A 21,977-nucleotide genomic window follows, 5' to 3' on the forward strand; every position below is an offset into this window, starting at 1 on the left:
ATGTAATAGAAACATCCCCAATTTTATTCATAGCTTCTTTGTTTCATCTCTTAACTGTCTGCTTTCCATAGCTACCAATGCCACAAAATGCTTCAGTGATTAAATAAGATAACAGTAGTAGTAGTAGTAGTAGTTTTCAAATTCAACAATTAAAAAAAAAAGTAGTGATGGTTTTAGTAAGAACGTGGTATATCATGATATTAACTATGGGAGTGACGAAAGATCTTCTGTTCCTCTTTCCGGCAGGTGGTGTGCTGGAAATGTTCAGACAATAAGGTGGCACTCGAGTATGATGGCTACAAGACAAACAAAGTGTGCAAAGACTGTTACTCCATCCTGACTGGAGAAATGATAGCCGAGGGCAAGAAGAAGGGCATCCTGGAGGTGAAGAGGATGTATTGATACTAGGGCTGGGCGATGTGGCCAAAAATGTTTTCACGATAAATGATATTATATCACTCGATTGATAATTGTCAGAATAAATGTGGAATCATTATTTCTTTAAAGTTTTAATGCTGATTTTGCATGAGTAAAGTAAAGTTAAGTCAAACTAATTCCCCCCCGTGCAGATCGAGGCAGCTCAGTTCACAGGCAGCAGCATCATGTGCGGCTTCCTGCAGTACTGTGAGAAGAACAAACCTTGGCAGAAGGTGTGGTGCGTCATCCCTGAGAAGGAGTGTCTGGTGCTCTATCTCTACGGAGCTCCGCAGGTAAAACACCAAGAACATGAAGCAAACCTTAGATCACCCATATTCATTGAAAATCCATCCATACAGATAAGGTTCTCTTCTTCTCCAACCACTCTCCTCAGGACGTGAAGGCCCAGTGTACTATCCCCCTCCTGGGCTATTCTGTGGATGACAGCGCCAAGCCCACAGACCCTCCCGCCAACTTCCGCCTCTCTCAGTCCAAGTCCATCCACAACTTTGCTGCTGAAACAGAGGAGCTTAAGCAGCGCTGGCTGAAAGTGATCCGGGTGGCAGTGAAGGGTGAGATGCCAGATTGCCCTCAGACCAATGGCAGCAATGCCAACACGATGGACAACAACAACACACAAGACGCGGGCACTGATAGCACATAAGAGTGCAAGTAAACTGCTGTTGGATTGCACAATAAACACAGGACGTGCAGCTGTGTCCTGCTCGCACAAAATACAAATCCACACTCTCCATGCTGTACTTCTGAATCTGAATCTTAAAGACAGAGTGGAAAATCAGTGCTGTATAAGATGCCTTTCCTTGCCATTCTGCTGTTTCCCAGTTTCCTCCTGGATTCTCTCATAAACCCACACAAGAATTTCTAATTCACTGCTTGAGCTGTGCTGGATTACTAAAAGGACATGTCTGGTACAATCAACACTAGAGCAGAGGGGCCTCAGGATTGATTGACTTCCCTCAAACAGGCACTAGTAACAACAGCTCAAACTCTTCATACACTCTTAACTTGTGTCAACTACTCGTGAGCCAGTGGACTACCACAGACTTACACAGCACCCTGTACTGGATGTGAATCAAAGCAAAAGGAAAGTCCAAACTAAGTCTGCTGGTGCTGTAACCCAACTCTCTGTGTACCTGTACAGTATAAATGTTTTATTTGTTTTGTTCAAAAGGAACGTTTGTGTTTGTTTGTACAGAAATCAGTCTCAAACTTTCTTTTGGTAACATAGAAAACAGTAAAGTATTTACAGTGTTGCCAGTTGTCTTTGCTTGAGAAGATAGTTCCAAAACTGGGAAAAAGATCATGTGGTTGGATAATTATGGTCTCATGTCCCTCCTTCACCCCAAGATTCATCAACAGCCTAATCGAACTCTGGATGCACGTTGGCTGATCTGTCTGCTTTGCAATTGGTTGCGCCTGTCCTATAGTCAAATCAAATCATTTGTAAATATGTTCATAGCTGACCATAGGAGAAATAAGAGTCAGTCTAAAATACCAGCTTCATATAGGTGGGAGATATGGATAAAATCGTCTCCCAGTATGTTATTTTATATATTGGCAATGGCAATACATGTTGTAATATATAGATATACATTTATAGATCAAACAACCAAAAGTGAATGTCTGTTTTTGGCTCATCCAGTTAAACTAATATCTGACAAATCAAGGTGCTACATCACATCCATTACTACAACAAGTCAGTCCTGCTCATTGATTTTGAACCCACTGCCCACAGGTTTTTTTTTTTAATGGCAATGCTTCAGAAACACTGGATCCTACAATTCCCATGATGCAACTCTGTGGCGACTTAAATTAGACGTGTCCTGCCTCTGAAATCAACGGGTTTTCTGTCAGATACTTAGATAACTCTGAGGATGTCACTCTGACATCCTCAGAGTTACTTTCTCAGAAAGCCCCTTGCAGAGCCGCAGGACACAACTGTTTTCACAGCTTGAGTAGTACTCTCCATGACAAGAAAAACTGACCTTTATGTGTAAAATGGCCGTTTAAATGTAATGCTTAATCTCGATGATATCATAATATGTACCAACCGTATGGTCTGGACAGTGCTGTTTGTATTGAAATGGCACACTGCAATCATGTGTCTTCTAAAACAAATGATGGATGATAGTCATTGGCATGCAAATCTGAGGATGAATGGTAAATGCTTGTCTAACTACAGTGTGGAGAGATGTGATCGATCACCGTCGTCTTTGTGTGGCAGGCTTTTCTATTAAGATGCAAGTGCAGCACAATCCCAGATATAGCAAGCTGGTGTGAGAAATGTATATGTTTTTGATGCTGTAATTAATTTTAATATTTAATGTAATTTATAGAGTATGACAAAGCATGATCCGATAAAAGTAGCACAAAGTTGTTCCCTAACTGTCAACTACAAAGTGCAGTAGGTAGATGTTATTTTTTTCTGAGAGCAGATGTTTTTCCACTAACTCATCAGACCTCGGTTCTTCAGCGTGACAGCGAACGCTTGTAGCGCTGGATGGACTTTGTTCGTTCACATGGTTCTGTTTCGCCATGTTCCCCCCTGTGCTCGATGCTGGTGCTCACCAGAGTATTACCCCCCCTCCCTCCCCTGAACCATTTCCCCTCTGCAGTATTCAAATAAAAAGCAAGAGCACAAAACTTCCCCATCTGTAGGATCTGAATGTATATCCAGATTTTTAAGTGTCCCCATCACCTAAGGTTTGAGAATCTACGCACTTTATGATCTTTTAAAGTGTACCTTCAAAGAAAATAAACAGAGGTTGAATATGATTTATGTGGATCTGGCTTGTTTGTAATGTTATTTTACTTAGATGACTTGACCTGCGATGTGTTCTCAAGGCATTTCAAACCAGTCCAACACTTCTGCCCACATCAGTCACTGATGCTACTTTCACAAATAAACATCTCGTTTTGGTTCCCTATAACAAGTTTTTCACAATGAGTCACCCCAGACACACACATAAAAACAGGTGGAGTCAGTAGTTGCTGTTTGTCAGAAGCGAGCAACAGTCTGAAGAAGCGTGTGATAAGTCAAGAACTAAAAATAGGTGACATTTGAAGCTTTGTCTGGAAATGTACAAACCAAGTAAAGAGGTCACTGTGCAGCAAAGAAACACTACCCCATAGGAAGAACATTTCTATTCGTACACATTGTATATTAGGGGTGTAACGATTCTCCAAATCCATCGTTCGGTTCAGACCTCAATTTTTCGAGCCAGGGATCGTTTCATACCTCAGTTCCGCTTGTAATGAGAACTCAGTCTGTGGAGCGGCATTTCAGTCTCGGTTTCAGAACAGTTACAGCCCTACTGTATATACACACACACACACACACACACACACCTTAGTGCATGTTAGCAGATAGTGACTCCAGTTTGTCATTAAGAAACCTCAATAAATTCTGCAAATTACTGCTGTGGCTTAGGTGCTTTGGTGTGTGTGTGTGAAGTAGACACGTATTTAACAGATTTAGAAAACGTTTATTTTCACTACAGAAAAAAAGAGAAATCAGAGCAAACAAAAGTATATCAAATTCTCTTAACGAGCAAAAATTTCATAAGTGTTTTGTGCAAGTTACTTCTTCTCACTTTTTTGAGGAACGCTCCTTGCACAGCGTTAGCCAAACATAATTGGGATTGGTCACACACACTGCGGCACGTATTGCTACAAGAGGTTGGTAAAAAGGAGTGATGTTGCCAGAAAAGGGCAAACCGACAGTTGGGGTCCTTGGTAGTTTTCTGGCATTGCTTGGTGGAAGTTTTCATTCAATAAGAAAGTGAGAATTTGGGTCTTGGCCAGTCTTTGTATTTGTGTGCATCGGTCTCAGCTTTTGGGCTGTCGGAGCAGGCCGCGGATCCTGCGGACCAGGGCCTGGATGAAGGTGTAGCGAGAGCGGACCTGGCTGTACAAACCCTCCACCTCCAGCAGCTTCCTCTGCAGAGCCTCTCCGAAACCGGCGGCCATGTCGCTCTTCAGCTGCACTCACACAAGCAGAAGACAAGACAGACAGATCAGGAATAACGTAGGTGGTAATGTACATGTAAACAGGTACAAACGTAGTATTACAATATGTGGGTAACGTGTACAAGCAGCTAGTTGCCATTTCTTACCAGGTCTAGGTCTTGCTGGCTGACTCGGGACAGGCCGAGGCTACGACCTCCACTTGCCTGCAGCCCGCCAAACGAGTCTGAAGACAAGAAATATCTTAATGGATTGCAATCAAGCTAAATTCACTGAAGTCCAGGGAATAGAAACACTAACTTTGCAGGTGAGGTTTCGTAACTAGGCAAACTACTCGCCATGTCAGCTGTGCTTTAAACATTTTTTCCCTAATTAAGACTGAATCCAACCCTGGCTTAAATGTGGGTATATCTGTAGCAGCTTTTCTCACCGTCTGCGAGGCGGGATCTATACAAACTGGCTCCAGGCAACAGGGAGTCCTTGGGGTCGGTGGGAGTACAATGCAACAGGTAATACTCCAGGTGGCGCCACAACACAAACAAACAGGTCTCGATAACATCTGAGGAAGAAGCAGGTCAAGGCATTTCCCTACAATTCATGATGTGGCATTTTTACATGGTGTTATTCCAACTTACTAAAGAGAAGTCCCAAAGACAAACACACAATAACCTGGAGATGGAAAACAGTGTTTCCCACAGAATGACAGTCAACCTGGGAGGCAGTGGAATTTGTGTTGGGATTGCCAGGTATATTTCTATTTCTAGTATACTAGTTTTTTTTCTTATTTAATTGTACTCATTCTCATAAGAATTCTCTCTGTGTTCCTCTACAAACTGCTAAAAAGGGTCGCTAAATATACCTGGGCAGCCTGCCAAAGTAAAGTCTAGGTTTGGGAAACACTAGACAATATGGGACTTGATTTTTAATGCTGAGGTGTGGAAAAGGGGTCAGAAAAAACTATTTCAGTTTAACGCTGAAGTCTAGTGACGACTGTAAGACTGTGCCAGCAAGGGACCAAAGGATACAGGAGCACAGGGCCAGCAGCTTGGCTCTGTTGTTGATAAGCTGGACCAGTCGTCTCTTGGCCAGCAAGCTCCTCTGGACTGATGAGATTTTCTCCACCCCTCCTGGGCCAGACACCAGGCCTTGGCACAACTACAGAGAATATGTCCGTTGTTAGAACTGAACCCAATGCATGTGGGAGCCAAAAAGGTGCATAAAACAAAGAAGTTACTTTCTTTTCAAACTTTTTTTTACCTGTACTTTAAAAACTGTTTCCTGAATGTGTGCAGCAGTGTGGTGAGTGTGAGACGGAGCATATTAGTGTTACTGGTCCATCATTACCTCCTTGAGCTCCTCAGGAGGGAGCTGATCCAGGCTCTGCAGCTTGCCCAGGCTTTGTCTGTGACTCTGGTGGAAGCGGAAGAAATCTGCAGCGCTGTTCTTCAGCAGGTACATGACCAGACCCAGGCTGGGGGCCCGGGAGTAAGCCACTGATGGCAGAGTGGATGAGAGATCTTAAAAAAAAAAGAAAAATCAATAAAGCCACAGTTGGAAGTGGTTAAGTGCTGCTGTAAATATAAAGCTAACTTGTCGTAAAAGCTAAACCTCAAAGAGATTAGATAGATAGATAGATTTCTACATTAATATATTAGCTATAAGACACTGAAAAGCACTATAACCGTAAAAAGGTAGAAAGCATAACTTGTTCATACAGTATGCACTTCTTGACAATGAGAAGATCACTGACCTGTGCGTCCTCCATCCCTGCCGGCGGGCTCGCTGCCTGAAGGGCTGAAGAGGCAGATGCTGAACTGGGCCTGGGCAGAGCTCTGCAGCAGCAGGGTTTGGCAGTACTCCATGATGTTAGCACACACCTGGGCACAGAGAACAACACCTCTCAGGTCAATGACAATAGAGTACTAATGAATAATCATGACTATGAATACAAGCATCCACGCACATTTGTTCAGTGCCATTTTAGCCCTTCTTCCCTTGCTGTTCATTATACTGTTGGAATGTGCGAAAGGTATTCTTGGTAGCTTCTTAGCGGGACTACACTACTCCCGTTTTTGTTTGTTTTAGGAGGGGGGCATTATTATCATTTTATTCTATCTTGGGTTAATTAAAGTAGTCGAAGCTGCAGGCATGATCACTCAATCATTACTGGATGAAAATAGTCAGGTAACTACACTGCTGTAGGAATTACAAAATACAAAGTATTCACAGGCATCACCACCCTCACCATATATCTCTTACTACTGCATTTATATAATGCTTTTCATCAGACCTGTTGCATGGCAACCTCCATCTCTTCTCGTCTTTCGGCTGAGTCTCCAGGTGCAGCGATCTCCGCCTGCTTTAGCAACCTCTCCCGCTCGCTCCCCGCCAGACGGCCGAGGAGGGACAGACAGAGGCGCTGAAAAAGACGAGGCATGTCAACTGTTCAATTCACACACTGGTTTGGATGTGCATTAGCGGCGATACAGAAGATACAGCAAAAATGCATAAATACTACAAATGATGAAACAATATATATATTAACAGCTATCTAACCTGGAATCTGTTGATGTGACCCTGAAACTCCAGAAGAGCAGCACTGTTGACCTCCCCACCCATCTCAAGGGCACCTGTGAGAACAAGCAGTACATGAGCAACACTGTTGACGGAGTCTCTGATATGTATATGTGAAATCTAACAGATAGGAAAGTGAATAAAAAGAGAAGTCTGATTGTTTATTGTTGTACCTGGCAGAGCGGTCTTACTGATGATGCCAGTAAGCAAAGAGACTTCCTGCAAAGCTCCCATACTGAGCTCCTGACAGCGCAACAGGGACTGAATGGTGTCTGCATGGACTATCAGCCACTGGAGAACCTACACACACACACACACACACAGTTAAAACTTCAAGTGCAATGTTTATAAAGCCGTTTGTAATTTTCACAAAACTACCAAGATGTTTGTTTTTAACAAAAATAATGTGCACACACTGAACTCTTTTTCTTGGCACTCTGATATGTTGCAAATTCATATCCAAGTCCTGCTTTCTATTTTTATCCTGCCAATCAAAGATACATATCTGAAGCATTAACCCGAAACTATGAGTCAGACAGCATTAAAAATAATGGAGTCATCAATAACAAACTGACTTAGGATTTCCAAAGTAAGATAAAAAAAATAAAATCCAAAAAATAAGAGTCAGCTGAAAGATCTAGTTGTTTGCTTACCTGTGCTGCCCCTTGCTGGTGATTCATGGTGGTGGAGGTCAGGATCACCTGAAAGAGCCTCAAGGTCGGTAAGAGAATCTGCCTGTAGCGGTCCATCGGGCTAGGGATGAAGCCTGATGGGTCCCTCATCACCCTGTAGACAAAGAGGGAACAGACACAGATTTAATCTTATAAACACCTTACGGACAGAGGTCATTTGGACAAGAAAGAAAAATAAAAAAATCTTAAGGTTGCTTGCTGACTCACCAGCCTGTTCTATTCTAAACCCGCCTGACTTTTCTCCTTTCACCCCAACACAGTATCTAATTCTTTACACTAATTTGGTCAAGTCATTCAATTGAGGAGTCAGGAAATTTACTTCTTCTGTGTGGATTTCATTCAAAATGACCCATTCACAAACAGAACAATAACAACAACATTTCATAATAGTACCTGTGTGCATCGCTATCAGGTACCATGTCGAACACCTGACACTCTATCAGCTGTGCCACCAGCCCACAGCGCAGCAGCTCCACAGCTCCTTGACCCGTCTTGGCCACACGAGTCAGCAGCGCCTGAATACACACAGCAGAGTTTGCACCTTCATAATGCTGCACTTCCACAGGCTTCAGACAGAGGCCACTGGTGCTGTGGGACTTGTGGAGTCAGACTTTGGGAAACCCAGCTGCAAAAGCATTACGTGTCTGTTTAAGCGCATGTGTCCTCACCATCTTGCTCTCATAGATGTAGAGTGGTTTGAGCAGGGGCGGCTGAGGTGCGAGCAGGCTCTGTAGGGCGGCATCATCCTGCCTCAGGCTCTCCACTAGCGACCGCAGGTAGCCACTGTTGCAGACGTAAACCAGCCACTGATTCTGACGGTCTATGGACAGGATCCGATCCAGCACCGCCAGAGCCAACATCTGACACACAGGAAGAGGAGACAAAGATGACAAAGCAAAAAAAACAACAACAAAAAAACTGGCTAGGTAGTCACAAAATATAGAGGTATTTGTCTCAGCTACAGACCTTTGTAATTTCACATGCATTAAAGTTCAGTTTCAAAAACTTTTTTTGGAAGCCGATTCATACTGTTGCCATCTTACCCTGCTAATTTCATGGCCGTCGCAGGCGTCCCGACACACCACCTCCATGAGAGACTTGCCGTAGCTCTCAATGATAGCAAGGTTCTCTCTCTGCAGTTTGGAGAAACCATCTTCAGGGGCTGTGAGACGCTCCCACATTGCCTTCCCTGCTGGAGGGATGGACAGGGAGATTTTCTCTGATGCCCAGCCAACACCCGTACATTGTCCCTTTAAATATTATAGCAGATAAGGGACTTACTTCAAGACTATGTGTGTTCGTGTTTCTGCGTTGTACCTGTCTGCAGAGTATCTGGTTCTTCAGGTTTCTGGGCGATTTGAAGGTAGTACAGCAGCGAGCCATACAAGTGAGCGCGCAGACGTTGGTGTCCACCTCCTAAAGTAAAGAGTAAAAGACAATATTATAAAATCTAGCCTGACCAAGGTTTATCCAAGGAATGTATCCCGTGTGAATTTATGAGTGAAAGCGGTTTAAGTCCTCACTAACCAGTACAAAGGATGAAGTCCAGCAGCTTGCGGAGAATCAGGTGCAGGGCAGAGTTGGCAATGGATGCAAAGCCGGAGGATGCTTCTAATCCCTCCCCCCTGCTGCTGTTCAGACAGGACTGACTGGCTGAGGTGGGCTGTCAGCGTGAAGACAGCCCCAGCAACGATGGGCATCAGCTCTCCTGCTGCATCCTCAGATAACACCTGGACAACACACGGCAACGTTGACATAGTTGTTATGTCGATTTGGAGATTTGTCAGATCTTACAGGAAATAATTACACATTTTTCAGGTTCATGTTGCTTGCTATGACTATGGGGCAGTTAAAATTGTACCAAGCCAAATCTTTTTTGGAAATTATTGCTAACTAATTTCACATTCCATGTCCTCACTGACCTTGTCATGTAGGTCTAGCAGCAGATCTCTGATGATGAGCTGCCTGTCATCAGCAGGTATGAGATCAGCGGGGCAGGCAGTCAGCAGCGTCTCCACGAGGCTCCTCCAGGACCGCAGCGCGTGACGCTTTGCACTCAAACTCCTACGGACGCGATTGCGTTCCACCACTTGCTGCAAGATGGAGTTCACTTCCTAGAAGAAGACATCCAGGGACAAAGATGAATGTGGGCTGGAACATTTTTAGCTCCAGCTTTTATCTCTAAAAGACTGACGGCACCAGTGATTGAAAATGTTCCAGCATTTTCCATCACATTGGTCAAATTGAGTTATTTTAATAATAAAAATTTAATAATAGTTGTAAACCACATTTCAACGAGGAGCCACTGATCAGTGGCAACAACAGGTCTCTAAATACACAATACACAAATATTAAGTCCCATTAGTTTTAGTTTACCTCCATTAACAGGGGCCTTTGTCCAATGGCTGCCATTCCTTGCAGTGCATTCACCTCAGCAACCAGCACTCTATGTAGCAACTGTGAGGACAATTAAAACAAAATATGAGATATCAATAAACAAACACAAAGGTTCTAATAATAAAACAAACCCCAACAGAGAAGACTACATGTTCAATCTGGACACCCACCTTAACGTTGCACACAGTGTGTCCTTGCTCATTCACATGCTCACAGTTGGAGATCACCTGCTCTATCTGGGTGCGCTCAAAAAAGTCCAGCTGCAGCAGCTCAGGCATGTCCTGACTGAAGTCGATAGCGTCCAGCACACTCAGCAACTTCCTGCGCACTGAAAGCGTTAAACAAGGACAAGATCAGAGTAAACAAGCTGGTAAGATTTTAAAAGATCAGCACGAATAAATTACCCAAAACATCAAGTGCGTGAAGAGCCCTTAAATCGTTTAGTCAGTTTTAGTCATTTAAATGTGTACTACGGTAGCACAAACCTTTAGAAACTGTGTCAAAGTGCAGGAAACCACTGACTGATCTTGTTTCTTCCTCCATGCCCGATTCCCCATCAGCTAAAAAGAAAAATTAGGTTCTTATGTTCATCCGTTAATGAGATATGTTATGTGGTCATGAGTCTGAGTGTGAAAACTTTCAAAATAAAAGGCAAGAATTCATTAATTAGTTTTGAAAAGTGTGTATAAATTACAAATGATGGCATTATAATGTGTAACAAAAATAGCTGTAGAGGCCTAATTTGGAGAAATAAACCGAATTGTAAAACTTTTAAATATATACCTGTATGTTGAGTGTGTGGTTGGTCATCCAACAGGAGGCTGACGAGGCGTTGTGTGTGTGATCGCTGGCGGTTCAGTGAGGTCACTCGCAGCTCAATTGCAGCTGTTTTCATGAGCCAAGACATCTGGGAGAGGGCAGCAATCTGATTACCTGAGGAGAGCAGAAAGTAGAATCGAGGCAATGAAAAGAAAAGACAATGTACTTTCGTTATATTTTCATGAATACACAACCACATTCTGAATTTATCAGAGACATACTGACACATGGCTTTATAATATTAAAAGTATTTTAAAACCACTTTGTATGTTCTGCACTCTTTGTTTCAAGCTTTTCATTCATGCTTTTGTTATTAGGTATTTTAGGTATTCCTGTACTCACTAGGCAGGATGAAGGGTAGGTGCTGCAGGTGAGAGAACAGGAAGTCCTGGCTGGTCCTCAAATAGCGCATGGTGGGCCCTGATGTGTCTGGGCAAGCACACAGCTGATGGATCACCTGAGAGAGGCAGACAATGAAACACAAACAAGACAAGTTTAGATTAATCAGACAATCAGTCAACTGAAAAATAAATTCAACCTACTGGGCATAAGACACAAATATGGACGGTTTAACCAATCAATATTATCAGTTAAAATATATTATATTAATTAATTAATATTATCCTGAGGTGCATGAGTCTGTGGCTATTTATATTTTATATTATTATTAATTATAAAATATTTTCCTACACGGGAGATTTAGGCTATTATGCCGGTTATACAGCGCAGTTTGCACTGGAGGATTCAATGTGTTTTCAAATTGTTAATGTGTTTACTTTCATTACACAGTCTGGCCACTTGCTATTTACTTAAACATTTATTTAAAGTTTAAACAGTCTTTGTGTAGGCCTGTTTTACTGTCAGCTGTGACGATGTGTGAATCCTCATATTCTGTTGTCGTTATTTAAGCTATTTGCACATGTGAAATAATCTCTTTCTTGTGGGGCAAAAACCTTTGTTGTATTGGTATCTTTTTAATGGGTTAAACACTTGTCCATTCTAAATAGTACATTTTAATACTGTTGGTTAATGAGCGTCAGCTATCAGTCAGAAAGAAAAAGATGGATGTCAAAGTGCCTTATTTCTTATTTCTGTGCATTCTTAGTAGAGGATGAGGAATACCTGGTAGGAAAGCTCAGCTATGTGTGGGGCCTGCTGTGTGAGCACAGGTCCTGATCTCTTCTCAGTGCCCCTCTGCAGCAGACTCAGGATGGCGTGCAGGCAGCTCCGTGGGCATCCCAACACACCTGCAACACACAAATGCACCATCAACTGAAAGATAACACTCTGGACATCTGATCCCTTTTCCATTCAAACCAGAACCCCACCAATATTGCTGAAATCACAACAGCCAACAAAATGAACATGCCAACAGCTAAAGCTGGGGTCTGACCTGGGTCCTGGAGGTTGGTGGATGACACCGGTTTCTTGACTTCATATCCCAAAAGATACAGGGCCAGATTAGGCGTCTTCAGCTCCAAGGACGTGATGAGCAGGTTCAGGATATGGATCTGGGTTTCATGTCGGATTCTTGCAACCTTCTTTTGTGGGTCAGAGTCTGATTGTTTGGGAGTAATGAAGTAGGTGATGATACGCAGGTTTAGCTTGTACAGTATTAAACAGCAGGATTTATATCAAATAGATACATTTTTGACAGGTCAGACAGGTAAAAAGGAGGTCTCTCTCTCACCATCTTCTTTCTCTGTTCCCTCCTCTGCCTCTTCATTATCCAGACACTCCACAAAGCCTGCCATAAGCTTGTCACTCACAGCCTGAGGGATGGAGAAATTTTTTTTTTCTTAAACGGAACAAAGGTTTCACCACAGTGAAGATCACTAACACAGAAGCACTTTAATGATTCAAATAAAAAACACAGTACTACAAAAGATAGCATTACATTGTACATTACATTACAACAACAGTGTTTATGTTTGACTAAATGCATAGCTATGGTTTTGTCAGGAAAAAAAGTTTTAACGTTTTGGTTTCATATAATCCGCATTGAAAGATCTAAATCAAAAGCAGAATGACTTACAGGATTTAATTATATTCTACTTAAAATATATAGAAATACTGTACTATATTTGTGTTTGCTTATTTACTTTTCTTTTGCTTACTGTTTATCATTTTGTGAAAGATTTGTGGAAAAAGTATTTTATTATTTGTTAAGACTTCAGACTTCTATACCTGGTCGTGGGTGAAATCCCCCACCAGCCTATTCTGAATGTTTGGGTAGTTGGCGATGCGACGCAGGATCTTGGCACTCTGGAAGGCAGCCTCTGGGTTGGAGCTGCTGTGGTACAGATACCTGCAAGGGACAAAACAAAAAACAAACAAATCATCCCTTTAAAAATAAGTTTGCTTAAAATACAATCTACGATGACTTCTGATGACATTTTATAGCATTGCAACTCTGCTAATTAGTAAAGTGTGGAGAGACACAGGAACGATAAACAAGTTAAACATGAACAGACTCAAAAAAAACATCCCAACCATGCCCTTACCTTGCAATATTGACTATGTGATCGGCCCTGCGAGTTTGAGGACTGACCCCCTGTAGGAGCTGCTCCAAGGGCGAAACCAGCAGGGAAGACTGGCTCTCCCTGAGGAGGTCCATGAACACCACCTCCTTCTGAAGAGCCAAGTCCAGCAGGCGCAGACAGTGCAGCACCGACGACTCCAGATGCTTCTTACCTGTATGGGAAAGTAACGGAGAATATTGTCAGAACACACAAACACAATCACTTTTTCTCTGAGAGCAGCAGCGTATGTTCTCTCACCAGGGAAGGGTGCATAGGTGTCCAGCTGGCGTACACCCTCCTCCAGCAGGCTGAGGCAGAGTGCCAGCATGGGAGAGTCGTTTAGCAGGTGGAACATGATGCTGTGTCCGGGGGGCTTGTGAGCCGGGATCTGCTCACCCTGCAGCTCAACCATCTCCTGGTAAAAGTCTGACGGCTGGGGCTCGTAGTCCCGCAGCAGCTTGTGGAACACTTCCAGGACAGCATCAGCAACCTCCCACTGAGAACGGTGAAGGAAACATATGGAAAACAAATGAACAGATGTATGTGTAGTTCAAAGAGCATGCACGCATGCTGCAGCAACGTTTCTTCACCTTATAAAGACACGTGGAATAAACTACACAGCACTTTACCTTCTCTGCAGGACGGCGATATGCTCGGGTGGGGAAGGGAAGGAACACAGCGTCACGCAAGAAGTTCAAGTAGGGCTGAAAGCCAGGAACACGTAGCCCCGCCCCTAAATTAACAGGCAGGCTGCTCTCGACCAATGTGCTTGTCAGATGACAGAAGGCTCGTGTCAGGGGATACTCTTCACAGCTTGATTCGATTTCATTCAGCTCCACCTGACAGCCAAACAAACAGGTTATATAACATTTGCACAAGACGTTTTTCACACTGATTAAAGTGCATTTTAAGTCTCTTTCAAAGTGGTACCTTTACCATAACACAACAGTCAAAGAGAAGAACTCACTCACTTCCTGTCTGTATTATTTTGTTTCACAACATTTGGGACTTAAAAACTGTCTGTTTGGTGATCAGTCAAATGTCTTAGACAAATTAAAATTTACCAACTAATGAACCATCTTGAAGCTGAGAGAGAAAATTATTAAATATTAAAAGCCTTCAAATTAGGGTGAGCAGTGAGAATCCAGCATCACGTTTAATAACCACAAAAGACTCACCTCAATTCCAGCTGCCTGCCTCTGTCCTGGGGCTCGCACTGTCTGAAGGATCTGTGGTAAAGGAACATGAAGTTACAAAATCTCATCCCCGCTGATCTCATCTCTATCAAAAATATCTGACAACACAGCAATCTGCAGAACTCAAAACAATGTCATAACACTACGAAGTGTTTCACAAAGATAAAAGAACAAACCTACGAATGGAGAATCTGACAGCCACTCAGTTAATATGACTGACAGTTCACATTTTGTTAGTCTGGTATAAACAAAGGAAGACCCCTTCACAGACTTGACCCTGAACAGTATATAGATTTCGAGTGATGAACACTTTCAAATTACGTTCATACGTCATGTGACCAAAGACAGACTCTCTCTTCCTTCTTATAAAATCATCAACTCAAATTGATCCATTCCCTGATAAAAGCTTACCTGCGTGTACTCCAGTGACTGCCAGAGTGAAGCAGCGATCTCTGGTGACTTTCCAAAAGCTGCCAGGCAGTGCATGATCTCAGCCTTCAAGACAGGAGGAACGCTGCACTGTAGCAACCCCAACATCACTACAACTGGGGTCCACTGGGGATGCTCACACAACGCCAGTCGTGCATTTTCACTCTAAAGGGCAAAAAACATCACAACACCCCGGTAGAGTTGGATAAGAATAATCTCAGCAACCTGAATAGTTTTCTAAGACTCAAGTTGAATACATAAGGAATCTTGATCATACTGTTTTTTTAAATAATTCCAAGTGATATGAGCACAAAGATTCCCACCCTTTCAGTAAATGTTGTACTTTACCCATGTAATGATGGTGGTGAGCAACTGCAAAAATGAGGTGAGCCCGTCCAGCTCTCTTTGGGTGATGCCCCTTAGTGGTGGGTGGCGGTACTGTGCTGCATCTGGATTAGGGAAGTCTCGTCGCAGGTTCTCATGGTAGAGCATAAGGGAGTGAAAAAAATGTTCCCAAGACACCGGGCTTCCTGACACTCCCTGCATGTTGTCACCTGCATATACGTACATGAAATTAGTTGGTATTCATTTGGATCTGTATTAAACTAAAGCAATGGGCTTTAAAGTCTGATGTTCAGGATTTGAATGTCTCTATATCATTCTACTAATGAACTACTAATGGCAGGAATTCCCAATCCAGATTACCACAATCAATTTGTCTGCACATCAAATGTTGATTTCAATTTCATATATTAATCTGAAAATGTGTACACAATGCGCTCTTACTGTGCGTGGCTCCGTTGGTTTTAAGCAGGCTGAAGCAGTAGTGGGCACACTGAGGACCGTTGGCCAGGCCTTTTAGCATACGGAGATAGGCGATATAGAGGGTGGAGGGCAGAAGGTCTCCCATCTGACGTACAAACTTGGACAAAACCACCTGCATCAAAGCATATGAAAAGAAGATCAACAGAAAGAACAGCAACAACAGAATGTAATTCTTCTATACGTTTCACTATAACTCTTCAGAATCAGATTTTTTTGTGTTACCAGGGTCCAAAAAAATTAAACAAATAAACAATTCAGCTCCTACCTGTTTATGTGGAGGCCTTTGCAGCGCCATTCCCAGGTAGGATCCCTGCAGGGAGGTGTGTTGGAGAGACTCTGTGGGACACCAGAACTCCAGACCCAACTCCAGCCCAAATGAGTCCCTACCGTAAAACTCTCCTATCTGGAAAGACAAAGCAGTAACAATCACTGTGACAAACTTATACCCACACTGTCAGACCACTGCAGCATTTTTCCATACACATTTTTGCTACTGTTGCTCATTTAGGAACTGAACTCCTGCTATCAGTACCCATTTTCTATAACAATATTAGTTAAACCATTGAAATGTAAAAAAAAAAAAAAGTGTTGTTAGCTTATTGTGTATATATTTGTGTGTGCATGTGTTTGTAAAGAAGACTGACGAGGATCATGAGGTGGTCTAAGTCCTTCCGTAACGATGCTGGAAGCTCACTGTCCATCTGTAAGGACATGTGCACGAGACGGGCATCCTCATCAGCACGGTTACGAAGCTGCTTCACCTACAAAAGACAGCAAAAAGATGTCAATTGAATCATTTAATCAGTATGCAAAATGACAGAAATACAACCTGATAGCTAATCAAAAATGTCTAATCCTGACAGGCTGACACCAAAACATGATAGTCATACAAATGTGCCTCTTATTCAACTATTAACATTGGTAGTGGAAACTTGTGGCATCACTCACCTTCATTGGCATAAGTGCAAGGAAGTCTGTGATAAGTGAATGGAGGCGGCGGATATAAAACTCTTCCTGGACAAAACTCTCACATCCCAGCATGCCTTCCTTCATAAAGAGGAAGACATCTCCCAGCAAAGCCTGGTCAGCCAGAGCCTCATCTGCTTCAGTGAACTCAACCAGGGCTGCAAAACACACACATGAAATTATACTACATTGTGGCTACTATTCTTTAAGCTGCAATGTTTGAAAACTCACATTCCCTCAAACTGTTTTCTTCAGCCAGAAAGCGTATTTAAAGCATGTGCAAGAAATGTGTGCCTTACCACATCCCTGTGGTAGCTGAGAAAGGACCCTGAGAGACAGAGCCCAGGCCAGACGACACACAGCCTGCAGGCCTGGAAGCTTCCACGGCTGGCCGTCCATCAGACGACTGTGCACTGCAGACACATACTGCCTCTCGGTCAGCAACGGCAGTGCCTGGAGCAGATCTAGAGGAACACAACCACAGAGATAAAAAACACTGAAACCAAAAGCAATCTTATGCACAGAAATAAGTAGTGAGTTCAGTCAAAGTTAAAATCATAGACATATGTATTTAACATGTTCTCACCATCTCTATCTTCTGTTCCCTGTTCTACGAAGCTGACATCCAAGCAGTAGAGCAATGCCATGACCAGAGCCAGGTTCACGCTGTCCAATGAGCCATCAGCTTGAGCTGTCACTGTCTCCAGGTGGCCAATAAGAGCCAGGGTGTCATCTTTAGTCAAAGGTGATTGGCAGGTCCATGAAAATAGGCTGTCTGCCAGGGCCTGTCGGGATTCCTTGATGAGGTCAGAGACCTGGGGGGGCAAGAAAGGGAGTTAAACGCAGTCCGTATTCCTCTCTGTATATTCCTCCACTCCATGTTTCTACTTCAGCTACAATAGAAAGCTACTGACTTCACAACAAGTTTGACAGACAATGCGAAGGTGATTATCTCTTTTTCAAATAAACCCAAAAGATTTGCTCACACCTCTTTCCTGTGCTTCTCGTTGCCCAGTCCGCGCTCCTTCTGCAGCCGCTCAAACTCACGCGTCACATTAATCTCTGACACCAAGGTTAATATGCGTTTGGTCAGACCCTGGTTCATCAGGTCATCTGTAAATCGTGTTGTCAAAGCCACCAGTTCTCCACTGAGTGAGACAACAAAAAACAGTACAGGTCATTAACAAGAACACATGGATTTGAGGATGAAAAACACACAACAGAATTACTACATGCGACTTTAAAACCACTTGGAAACTAACACCTATTTCCAGGAAAAATGCCTAAAACATCTAACCCATCATCCTGTAGATTTTAAGGCAACTGAATATCTTATACACCTGGAATGCACCTGTAACTGTAAATTCTATGAAAAGAAACTAATTTACAACAGTTATTTCACAATTTAAAAAAAAATTACATATTTACTTTTTACATGTTCACTTTTATTGGCAGTTTTCTTTAAAACATTATTCCTGTCCAAATAACAAAGCTTCCAAAACACTGAAATATTGATGAAAACAGGGGGTATTACGCAATACCAAGACGGCGGCCCGGGCAATCACATAGAAAACAGCTCTTTTTGGATTGAAAAAAGCAAAAACGGCTGTAACTGTAAATGTACATTGTGGTGCGTTTGTTGTTGTTGTTATCCGGCTAACAACTCTGTGAGTTTTGTTATTTGAGTGATATGAGTTACACAGCTGATCAGGGCCGGAGCTGAGAGATATCTAAGATGCAATAACTGCTGACATGTACAGATTTTTTTAGAGCGATTTATGTTGTGATATAAGTTCATTTAGATGCTTGGTGTTTGATGTGTGTTTGGTGTGGATAAAAATGGCTGGTTTGACGTTCTGGCTGAGCCTCCTAGCTTCACAGAGGTGTGTGGCATGCATACAGTAAATACTAGGATCAGTCATGGATTTCTCATTTCATTTTGCGCAAAAATCGATCATCCTGTCCAGTACTTCAATGGTTAAAGCACGTCATTCTTTGAACATACTACTTAGACTACGTAGAGAGCATTATTACCTTAGGTCCAGGGTGAAGGTCTTGCCATGGCGTGACTGGATGAGTGTGCGCAGGGAGTTGGCCACACAAAGCTTTCCATCCCAGTAGAGCAGCACAGCAACCAGACCTCGTGTCAGACCTGGAAAATGGGGCTGCTGATGCTCACCTGGAGAAAGATAAATATATTCAGAATATCAACTGTGTAAAATCTCAATGTCTTTACTACTGAAAGTTTTTCGGTACAAACCTAAAACAAAATAGCCTTTAAAATGAATGCAAGTGCTGTATCGATAAATACTAGGGCTGACCCCTAATAGTTGAAGATTCGATGCTTCGATGGGCGGAGCCTGATTCGACTGTCAATCTCACAGTCGAAACTTTGCAGCAAAACAAGGATCATGCCATTTCAGCAATATGGGTGTGCTCAACGTTTTTTGTTTTACATAGAACTACCAGTTTTCTCCCACTAACTTAATATACAGCCTATTACATTATACATTTCAATGTTTATTGCTGTAAATAAACATGTAAAAAGAAAAAAAAAAAACTTTCAATAAATGTTTTTATAGTGCATGAATAAATCCAAAATTGTAACCCTAACCCTGTGTCGTGAGTGCACATGTGTAGGCGTAGCGTGTCTGTGTGTGTAGTGGCAGTGGAGGAACACTTGAGATGGAGCGGATCCCCCGCTTCACCGTTGTTGTGCCAAGTTGTCCGCACCTCACAGGACTTTGGGATAATTTGTCAACATTGATGAACCACACAAAGAATATTATATTGAACCGTGACGTGCATGCAATTGTGGGAAGTTCGGCATGCACACTAAACTCTGTACAAGACCGGTGAATGGCAGGCGAGAGAGAGAGAAAAAAGGGTCTTCAAAAAGCATCAGTTTAGCTGGAAATTTACAGTGTAAGTTGAATGAAAAGAGACTGCAGCTCTGCAGCTTCTCAAGATTAAAGCAGAGCCACCATATGTTACACCCCGCTCGCAATCGCCGTGCACAAAAACACACATGATAGGCAGGACTTGACAATTCTGATTCGACTATGTAAATCCTTAGTCAGAGACAGCCCTAATAAATACATAGTCACTAAACTTCCTACATAACGCTCTTTAGTAATTTGCTTACAAGCCATGTCTTGTTTTCTTATGTACATTTACCTGCCAACAGAAGCTCCAAAGCTGCCAACTCTCCAATGTCAAACAAATCACTGAGGATGAACGCCTCTTTGAGAAGCTGCTCTGGAAGAAGCCGTGACCCCTGCTGACCTTGGATGGCGATTCCTTCTGTGCTGGCTTTACGCACCTTCTCTCTCTGCTCTGCACTCTTTGGCTGAAAATCAAGACCTGAAGTTGTTAACATTACAGTCACATAAGACACAGTGTCTGTCTACACAAAGGAAGCTGCAGGCTACCCAAGAAGAATACTATTATTCAAATGTGAATTGACAGCCATTACACAGGAAGGATGTGTCTCACCGGGTTCCTGAAGAGAGAGAGAAAGTGCGCTTTGTGTTTCTTCAGCTGCAGGTCCAGGAGGTGGACGCTCTCTGGCTGTCTCCTCAACACTGCCCCGTCCACTGTCTCCCACAACTCCTTCAGCGGCCCCCACAGACTGGCTCCTGAAATGGGTTTTCAAAGGTCTTGTCTCATCACACATGCACAGAACAGATTACAGTTTCTAATAACCATACTTGGCTTTGTTATCTCTTACTTTATGCATTTTGTGTAATGACTGATGTTCTGCTGAATCCTGTACTCAAACATTGGCAGGAGTCAGATTTATTCTGAATATACTGAAATGAATAACATTGTATGCAATTAACAGTCCTGTATAATCTGACATAAATGACTGACAGGACATATGTTGGGAAGTGACTATTTTTGTGATGTTGACATTTTGAATATCTTTCAGACTGTAACAAAGAGTAATAACTAATACAAATATGTTGCAGAGGTTATACAACATCATACAATTTTATAAAGACCGATGGTCATGAAATTGGCAGTAAATGTAAAACCTTACGAGGAAACTCACCTTAATATTACATTAATCTTGAATATCTCATACTATTTACCTTTCTTATTATATATTTAGCCTCATTATTCAATTACACATAACGTAATGATTTATGGATTATTTTATCAGGAACCCGCAGGTTGGCTGTCGCTAAGCAGCATCTATCAAGGTTATAAGATACAACTCAATATGACCAGCTTCACCAGTAAAGATCTGACACTGCCTCTCTGACAGGTTATAATTAAGCAGAGGTTAGTTCAAGCCTGGACTTTACACGAGGTTGCCTGAGAGTTATGCGTGGCAAAAGTTACCAGAGGTAACAGTTACAATATACCAGTGATGCTAAACATTTCTTTGCTTGTCCCAAGTCTGTTTGTTTTAGTTTCGCTTCCAAATAAGTAACGTTAACGTAAACATTTCTGCTGACAGATCTGTCACGGGTGTTGCGTTTGAGAAGGCATACTGCCCGCATGGCATTGGTTCCAACGTGAAAATGTGTTAACGCTAACTGTAAACGTGGTTACCCACCGATTAATTGTTTAACTAAAGTCAGCTAGCCTAACGTTTAACGTTCCTTGCAGGCTAGGCTAAGTTAGCCTAGCAGCCCGAGCCTGAACTTGATTGATCCATCACCATGCGGTAGAAACATGACATGCGAGAAAACGGGCACGAAAAATTTAATATGTTCTTGCTTATCTGTGAAATATCAATTACTAGCAACGGCTAGAAATGAAAGCAATGAAGTTACACTTAGTAAAAGAAGTATAGTTCATACCCGAATTTACCGCCATCTGCGCCTCCATGATACACTCGGAAAATTGGACACAGGCTTTTGGGCTGGTGCCGGTGTAAAATTTAAAATGATAAATTCTATAAACACGTTTCTGTCAAATTTCTTCAACAAAAAAATCTCCAGCTCTAGATGGATGCGTATACTGCATAATTAAGTATGTAAGGTATTTTAAACATTCACATAATTCAAGATAATGTCTTCAGGCGAGGTCCTTGGACCGATGGAGCAGTCGAGCTGGACGGGAATTGTAGTTTACTAGTGCAGATTAACTCAAGAAGCACCGTCATTTAATTAGATTGCCTGTGGATTTTATTTTCATTTGAC

The 21,977-nt window shown here is 42.5% G+C and overlaps 2 protein-coding genes across 2 annotated transcripts in view; one reads left to right on the forward strand and one right to left on the reverse strand.

The window, feature by feature from the left end:
• Positions 1-1,081, forward strand: part of fgd4a (FYVE, RhoGEF and PH domain containing 4a) — a 44,107-nt gene extending 43,026 nt beyond the window's left edge. Inside the window, exons 17-19 of the mRNA XM_038704936.1 lie at positions 247-384; positions 570-710; positions 812-1,081. Coding sequence (XP_038560864.1) covers positions 247-384; positions 570-710; positions 812-1,081 — 549 coding nt within the window. The remainder of the gene's footprint in view (positions 1-246; positions 385-569; positions 711-811) is intronic.
• A 2,821-nt stretch (positions 1,082-3,902) lies between these two features.
• Positions 3,903-21,704, reverse strand: nup205 (nucleoporin 205). Its single transcript, XM_038704935.1, is given in 43 exon segments — positions 3,903-4,419; positions 4,554-4,630; positions 4,835-4,963; positions 5,430-5,559; positions 5,749-5,921; positions 6,155-6,281; positions 6,695-6,823; positions 6,961-7,034; positions 7,152-7,278; positions 7,632-7,764; positions 8,064-8,185; positions 8,339-8,530; positions 8,714-8,862; positions 8,988-9,086; positions 9,198-9,283; positions 9,285-9,400; positions 9,593-9,784; positions 10,047-10,127; positions 10,238-10,395; positions 10,553-10,627; positions 10,851-11,000; positions 11,229-11,343; positions 12,009-12,133; positions 12,280-12,444; positions 12,577-12,658; positions 13,074-13,194; positions 13,391-13,580; positions 13,667-13,904; positions 14,038-14,247; positions 14,587-14,637; positions 15,016-15,198; positions 15,382-15,587; positions 15,820-15,970; positions 16,124-16,261; positions 16,503-16,619; positions 16,807-16,982; positions 17,124-17,288; positions 17,411-17,639; positions 17,813-17,972; positions 18,859-19,003; positions 20,002-20,173; positions 20,320-20,462; positions 21,636-21,704. Coding segments are annotated over 43 exon segments (5,982 nt in total). The 5' UTR covers positions 21,664-21,704; the 3' UTR covers positions 3,903-4,266.
• Positions 21,705-21,977: the final 273 nt, after the last annotated feature.

Source organism: Micropterus salmoides, unplaced genomic scaffold, assembly GCF_014851395.1.
Source record: "Micropterus salmoides isolate LMB-PRFRI ecotype aquatic unplaced genomic scaffold, ASM1485139v1 Ms_hic_scaffold_8, whole genome shotgun sequence".
Taxonomy (NCBI): Eukaryota; Metazoa; Chordata; class Actinopteri; order Centrarchiformes; family Centrarchidae; genus Micropterus; species Micropterus salmoides.